At 51.1% G+C, this 7,586-nt stretch overlaps 1 protein-coding gene across 4 annotated transcripts; it reads right to left on the bottom strand.

Annotated features, from left to right (window-relative positions):
• Nucleotides 1-314: 314 nt before the first annotated feature.
• On the bottom strand, nucleotides 315-6,763 carry SPRY1 (sprouty RTK signaling antagonist 1). Of its 4 annotated transcripts, XM_066384879.1 has the most exons (3): nucleotides 6,516-6,760; nucleotides 5,127-5,866; nucleotides 315-2,551 (listed from the first exon to the last, which is right to left on the bottom strand). In XM_066384879.1, the coding sequence occupies exon 3, from the start codon at nucleotides 2,495-2,497 to the stop codon at nucleotides 1,523-1,525; it is 975 nt and encodes a 324-aa protein (XP_066240976.1). In that variant the 5' UTR covers nucleotides 2,498-2,551; nucleotides 5,127-5,866; nucleotides 6,516-6,760; the 3' UTR covers nucleotides 315-1,522. The 4 variants fall into 4 exon arrangements, with proteins under 4 accessions (XP_066240976.1, XP_066240992.1, XP_066241000.1 ...); XM_066384895.1 differs by lacking the exon at nucleotides 5,127-5,866 and having other exon boundaries at nucleotides 6,516-6,763; XM_066384903.1 differs by lacking the exons at nucleotides 5,127-5,866; nucleotides 6,516-6,760 and adding an exon at nucleotides 4,650-5,061.
• Between the last annotated feature and the right edge of the window lie 823 nt (nucleotides 6,764-7,586).

The raw sequence follows: 7,586 nt of genomic DNA, 5'->3' as shown, positions 1-7,586 counted from the left end.
AGGAAACTGACCAGACACAAAGCCTCTTGCTTACAAAATAGCCAAAGTGGGAGTGACTGTTTATAATAATTACAAAACATTTTCACTGGAGGTGGATTCGCTTGGGAATTTGTCCAAACAGAATTTGGGTTACAAATTTTGATGAATGCCTTTTCCAGGAAACATCTAGCTCAAAATTTGAGCTCACCTGTGCCTAGAGCTTCAGTATGTTAAGGGAAAGAAACCAGATGAAGGGTGCAGGAAGACAGTCAAAGCAAATGACCAAAATCACCCTAACAGTATACAGGTCAATAAATTAGGAAATCAAGAGACAGTTTCATTAATTAATATATTTCTGCATTATAGTAACATATGCACTTTCTTCGTGGCCCCTTACTTTCCGTTATGTATTGATATTTTGTTATATTCAGACATGAGTACATTTCAACAGTCTTTTGCAATAAATATCATAAAATAATAGAGATTCGCATAATAAATATTCTTTACAATAAAAAAAGTTTAACAGACTTTTGTCTTAAAAATAGTCAGAATTCAACTTTGTGATTTATACATAAAATATACAAAAAAAGCACCACAATTTGTGGTTAAGGCAATAAAAACACAGAGAAGATTAGACTTATTCAGCTGTTAACTAACCAAGGGGCCCAAGGGACCATTAAGGAGCCAAGATCACTTTAGGCAGCATACTTGCCTGACACCTGTAGATTGATCAGCTATAAATATCAACTTCAGTAACCCAAGTGCCCTCAACCGCAAGAGAAATTTGGTGAAAAGTGTGGGGTGTGGAAGGGAGGCAGGTGAGTCCTTCACAAACAGGGACGCTAGAATAAGGATGAGCAAGATACAACCAATATATCTCCAATGTGAAGATGTCCATTGTAGAGCGAATCTAACGTTACATACCAAAAAAAAAACCCCAACAACAAAACCCCCTTGGCATCTCCAGCATCAGAGAATGCTGAAACCGATGGGAGAACTCGAGCAGACGAGAAGGCAGTGGTTAAAAGGTTTTCATGTTATAACAAAAATATATCCCCCATGCTACTTAAGAGTCCCATGTCATGAAGATAGCCCTAACTGGAGAGAGATTTAATATGTAGCTTATTTAAATAATTAAACGGCTGCTTCTTTGAAAACCAATGTCCCTGCTCCCAGAGTAACCCCATTAAAAACAGCTCTAGATCGCTGTCGCCTGGGTGAATGGGAAATGTTCATGTGGACAACTTTGGGAAGTTGCTTGCAGAACAAAAAAGGCTACAACAAAACCCCACCAGTGGCTCCCAACACCCTCAAGTGGGTGGCAGAAGCTCTTGTTCTGAGGGGGACCCAGGTGCAGTTTGACAGTCCCCACTCACTGGTCGTCCACGGGAAGGTCACATCCAGGAGTCCCTTGAGACAGGGGAAGAGAAGGTGGGAAGTGGGAACGTCGTAAAGAAAAGAAAACCAGTAACTAACAGCATCTTTTTCAATAGCCACACCTTGAAAATGAGGGAGTTCTGGGAGGTCCGACCCACCTCCCTCATCAGGACGGTTTCCCCTGAGCCCGGGAGGGGCAGCTCTCCAGCTTCCAGTAGACGGTGTTGGAGTTCTTACACCGGCAACCCGGGCGGTGGGTCCAGTCGTAGCAGCCCCTGCACAGCCTTAGGCATCCCTTGGCGGGTGGGTAGCAGAGCAAGCAGGGCAGGAACAGAGCCATGGCTCCCATGCACAGGTACCGAGAGCAGCAGTGCGACTGGGAGCAGGAGCAAGGGCTGTCCGAGTAGGAGTCGCCCTCGTCGTCGTTGGAGCAGTGGTAGAAGATGCCCTTGACCAGGCACATGCAGGTGCCGTACTCCACCATGCTCTCAGCCGAGCAGAGGCACTGCCGGTCGCAGGCCAGGCAGGACGGCAGGGGCCGCGGGGCCGTGCACTCCCCGCACTTGCACTTCCCACACTGTTCGCAGATGAACTTGTGCTGCGTCAGGTCCTCCTTCAGGGAGCCCTTCAAGTCATCCCCCAGCAGCTGCTTGGGCTGGGTCCGGATCGCCCTCTCCGACCAATGTGCAGGGACAGGTCTGGCCGGCGGCGACCTCCCCAGCAGCCCCTGCTCCGAAGACGCGCTGCTGCTGCTGCTGCTGCTGCTGCTCCCAGAGCTGCTGGCGCTCCCGGTGCTGGTCGACCGGCTCAGGACGGGGCCCCGGGCGGGCTGGGGAAGCCCTGCGTGTCCCGGGTGGCTCGCGGGCCTGTGCTCATAGTTGTTATTCACATTAATCGGTATGATTTCGTGAGTCCTCTCATGCTTCTCCTGCCTTGGGGCTGTTCGCGGGGCGGGTCTTCTCACCACTGATGGCCCTTCTGTGTATTCATTGCTGCCTCTGATGGCCTTGATCTGGTCTAGGGACAAAATAGCAGCAGGTGGGATCTCTCTGTCATAGTCCAGCCTCTGCCGGCTGTCCAGGGCAGGCTGCTGGGTCACAACTAATGAACTGCCACTGCCATGCTGGTTTGGGGGCTCCATGGGTAGCGGTCTCGAGTTCTGGCGTCACTGGAAACCTGGCATGCATCTGAAGTCCTAAAAGGAAATCAAACATGAAAAAAAAAAAAACCAGAGAAAATAAATGACAGGAAGTATTTGAGGGGGGAGGGGAAACCCTGTCAAGTAACAAATTGCCTAAAGCACCTGGTACCGATCGCCTTCACCCCTGGGTCACAGTGATCCTGGGGTCCTGGCTAGAGTCCAATCCAAGAGAGGCCGAGGACCACATCATAGAAGAAGAATGTGAGCCAGAGACCCCATGTCATAAAAATTCGGTTATTCAATTTTTAGACAGCAGACTCAAGAAAAAGTAACGCCTTTCTGCTGGTGACTAGAACACATCAATTAAAATGGAGTATGTATGCCCTTGTAGGGAATACTGAGCATACGGCCGGGCCCAGCCCAGAGAGCTCAGGTTCACCGGTCTTCTCCATAAAGGAAAACAGCCACTTTAGGAAAAAAAAAAATGGCCTCGCTGCTGCTTCTTTTTTGTTATTTGTGTGCTGTTTACAAGCATTAGACTAATGATGAGGAAATTAGTCAAGGTGTACTTCATCCATTACAGAAAAGATTCCAAACTAAAATGGAATCTCAAACTAAGAAGTCATTTGCTGTAGCAACCAAGCTAGCTCCTAATTAATGTACAAGGTGAAAGTGAATATAGGCAAATACAGCAATTCTTGGTATTTACAGCCACGGAAGTGCAAGCATCTCACACACACACACACACCTCAATACACAGTTCTGTTCAGGTTAAAGAGTATTCACATCTGAAATCATAAAAGGATTTTTTCAAGTTTAAAAAAAGGCTCACTCACTTAACGAGATGATTTTCCATGCACAAGTATTAGGCCTTTAAAGCAGTCAGGGGAAATCCTGGCCATTTTAATTATCTGTATTTCCTCTCATTTAAAAATCTGTATTTACATGACAGAGCCTGAGTTTTCAAAAGCACAGCCAACTCTGAATTAAGGTTTCTTGTAATAAAACAAGCCTTGCAATATCCTGAGAAAAACGAGCAATTGTGTTTCCTTACCAATAGGAAATTATTTCTCACTTATTATGCATTCTTCATAAAACAAACGACCAAACATAAAAACGTTTCCGTCTTCAGTCAGCGGTAATCTAGAATATTTTTCACACAAACTCCTTCCAACGTCTACAGATTCCATCTTAATTCAAGAACGGGGTGGGGGGGCATTCTCCCCTGCCACCTCGAGCCCAAAAAACCCCAGCAGCTTAAGGAATAAAGCAGAAAGAAGTCCATTTCTGATAACGAGAGTGAATGTCCCTAGACTGTCTTATATGTTAACTTCTAGGGGTCCCGTCTCTCATTCTCCTGAGGATCTGCTTGATTCTTCCTCCTCTGTGCGGAGACACCAACCCGCTCACAACCTGCTGGGTTCATCCCTCGAGTCCTTATGGACCGTGAGAGCTAGCCCGTGGCCCCTGCACAGCACTCTTCCTCGCAGACAACTTGCTATAACCCAGGGCTTCGAAAGAAGCAAGCAGTGTGTCAAAGGGCCATGGCAGGGTCCACTCGGAAGGACACGCGGTGTACGAAGGGATTTTGAAGAGTGTAGAACCCCCCGCCCCCCCCAGGCGTGCTTTGTAAACTGTGTTTTCCCTGATCGTGGTCACCAAGTTCCCGCTGGCTGGGAAGGTCGATCAGCATGATAAATAGAAACTGAGCCACCTCCGGTCTGAAGCAAAGCCCCCTTGGGCCTCAGGAACAGTCCCCCCCGACCTACCCTCCCCCTACGACACGCTCACAACTCAGAGCAGTCGGTTCGCCCAGAGAAAACAAGATCCAAGACGACACCTTCTCGAAAAGCGCCTCACCTCCCAAAGGATCGCCATGAATTCTCCAAAACCCGTCTGTTTCCCCACCGAGGTGGCTCACAGAGCCGGAGCCCGCCCGCCTCGCAGCGCCCGTCCGCACCTGGCACCTGGGCGCGCGGCGGCCTCCTAGGGCCCCGGATCGGGGCGCGCGGCCCGGGCCGCCCCGCAGCGCCGCCACATCGCGGAGCCGGCGGAGGAGCGCGCCCTCTGCGCTCCGAGCACCGAGCGGGGAATAAATAGTTGACGGAGAGGAAGGGAAAGGAAAAAGTTATGAATGAAAACAAGTTCTCACTCCGCTCGAGCTGGCGGGGGAAGGAGGCGGAGGTGTCCCTGGCTCCGAGGGCGGGCTGCCCTTTAAAGGGGCCGTGCTCTCCCCGCCGCTCCCCAGCTGGCAAACGGGCAGAATGTGGGCGCAGGCTGGTTGTCTGGGGGTGACGCGAACCGTGGGGGCTGCCTCCCCGCCCGCGCGTGCACACAGAGACACCGGCGCGCGCGCGCGCGCTCACCGTCCGGCGGGGTGTCCCATCACAACGGGACCCCGCCACAGAAAGCCCGAGGCCAGCACAGATCAAGAAGCTCTGGGCCCTCCGGGACGTACCCCAAAAGGTTTCTCGAACCACCTTCCGCATGGAGGGTGCCCCCTAAAGGACGCCCGGGTCAAGGCGCCGCCGCTCCAGGAAACGGGAGACTGAGACCGTGCCTCGTTGTCTTCCGTCCCCCGGGTCACCGTCCCGCGGCCGCACCTGCCGCCCGCCCGCCCCACACTCACCGAGGCCGCGGCGGTGGCGGGGGACCCAGGTCCCGGTGCGGGCGGCGGGCAGGCGCCGCATCAAGCGCGGCGGGGCGGGCGAGGGGGCATGGCCCGCGCCGCCGCCGGGCAGGAGCGCTCCCCGCGGCCCCCTTCCGGCCGCGGAGCTCACGGCTCGCGGGCACACCGCTCACAGCTCTCCTGGGCCGTGCGGCTCAGCACCATCCACCTCTGGTCTCTTCTCCAGCGGCCCGTCCAAGAATCAGAGCACAGTCCCTTCGGAGGCTCCCTGTCCGTCTGGCGCGGCTGGGGAGCGGCGACGAGGCCAGTGCGCGCCGCGCGCGGACCAGACGGCTTCTCGGTGCCGATCGCTCCTCGCGCAAAAAGCAGCAGGGCAACTGGCGAAGATCCACGTCCCGAACGTTCGAGTCTCTGCGGGCAGGGACGGGTCTCGAACCGGCTCCTGCTGTGGAGCCCGGGAGCGCACGCCCGCGAGGCAGAGGCGCCTCTCCTCCGGGGTAGGGGTGGGACTTTTTACCCGCTCTTTTAGTGGGGCGGTGAAGGGAGCGAGGTTGGGGGGCTCTCCTGGGGGAAGAGGCGGGGCGTCGTCTGGCCCCGCGCAGGTCCGGGCGCTGTTCTGACCCGCACTCTGCGCGAGTGGGGCGCCGCGTCCTGGGCGCTCCGGTCCTGGCAGGTCAGCCTCCCCGGCCAGCGCTCGCGCCCAGTCCTCGGACCCTCCTGTTCTTCGGCGGAGGTGCCTGCTACGGAGTACGGGAGATAAAAACACATTAGTTTCCCTCTTTCCAGGCGCTGGGACGCGGGGCGGGTCGCCCGCTGCCATGTGCTGGCTGTTGCTGCTCCCTGTGATTGACAGGCCCGCGCACAGTCGGCGTGTCAGAAGGGAACCGAAGTAACATGCAGACTTGCACGTTTTTGCCCAAGTGCTTTTGCCCCTTTGGAATGCCCAGGAGTTCAAACAGCGTTCAGGCAACGCCTCTGCGCATTGGAAATCAATACACAGAGACGGGAAATTCAGGTTTTAAACAATTGCTTCGCCAACAATGCCTAAACAAACACGCATTTGGTCCACACGCCAAGTGGCCGTTCCTCTTCCGCACAAACCACCCTGTTTGTCACACACACGACCGTTTCAGACTTTAAACTTGTTACTCCTCGGATGGGGGGGGGGGGGGTCACAGGGACCCTGTGGGATTCCCCCTCTCCAGGGTTAGCATTTACTTTAAGAGCACCGGTTTCAGCAGTGGGAAGGCTACTTACTACTGGTAATTCGAATTGCCACCAGCGCTAAAGCGGGTTCAAAGAAACATTCAGTTCCTTGTAAAAGCCAACATTTCTCACCTAATCTTTCCTAAAATGTCTACGGAAGGAAAGGAAGGAAACGGCTCTTACCTAAGGCAAAGGCTGGAAATTGCTTTTCGGGCACATTTATAGCGGCCGCAGCTGTTTCTTATTCGGGGCTGGGAGCTCTGTCTGCTGCTATCAGTCCGCAAACCGCTGCGTGCCTTACAGAGCAATTCCACTCCAGCTCCGCACAATTTCAGCTCCTCGCCTCCACCTCCACCTCCACTCCAGGACACGCCTCCCGTGATATCATGTGTCAATCATACGGATTGCCTGAAAACCTGGAACAGGATTTCCCCAACAGTCGTTTCCTCTTTCGTTATATGTACACCAACTTGGAAATGTGGCCCGCTGCACGCGCGCGTAACAAACATCCTCTAAAAAGGATGCCTCTGAAAATCCTGCAAATACATTTTGTCGTGAAAGAATGTCTTTAAATTTGATTATCAATCCCAGTAAAGGGATATGGACTCTATCTTTCAAGTTGGATTAGAAAATAATTTTGAAAAATAAAAGAAGATGAAAGAGTTGTATGTGGAGCCATCGCTTCTGATCAGCTCGAGAGAAAATGTATACTGAGATAAAAAGATAACAACATAATATTACAGTTCCTATTTAAAGCAAAGTTCAAAATATGTAAAATCTGAAAGTTCAAAAGGTAGTCTCCGTACTACATGTGTATAACATTGTCATAGAGGTGAAATTTCCTGCTGTCGATTTTAGAATATTTGCTTCATCTTGATTTGTGATATAATTTCCCAAAAATCAACAAAATTTTTAAAATTCCAAAAATCTTCAATTTTGTAGTATATTTGTATACTTTTGTTTAAAAAAATCTCCTATCCATTTATTAATCAGCTAAATGACAACCAATTAAAATAGAAATAATTTACTAAGAAATTTATAATTCTTACAGATATGTGGTGTGACACTGAAAAAAGTAATTTTGATCAGTAGAAAACTCACTTTTTACTTCCTTTGAAACTATTGGATTTTAGATATTTATTATCAAAATTGTGTACTTAATGCTGCAGTGAGGGTAACTATATGTTAAATTTAAGGTACTACAGAGACTTAAAAGTCACCTAAAAGCCAAAAACACATACATAGTAAGTGGAA

The sequence above is a fragment of the Saccopteryx leptura genome, chromosome 1 (genome assembly GCF_036850995.1).
Source record: "Saccopteryx leptura isolate mSacLep1 chromosome 1, mSacLep1_pri_phased_curated, whole genome shotgun sequence".
In the NCBI taxonomy this organism is placed as follows: Eukaryota; Metazoa; Chordata; class Mammalia; order Chiroptera; family Emballonuridae; genus Saccopteryx; species Saccopteryx leptura.
This window is presented reverse-complemented; position numbering and strand designations above follow the sequence as displayed.

Excerpts from the sequence above, each read along its gene's own strand:
- SPRY1 (XM_066384895.1), bottom strand. The coding sequence starts at position 2,497 with ATGGAGCCCCCAAACCAGCATGGCAGTGGCAGTTCATTAGTTGTGACC.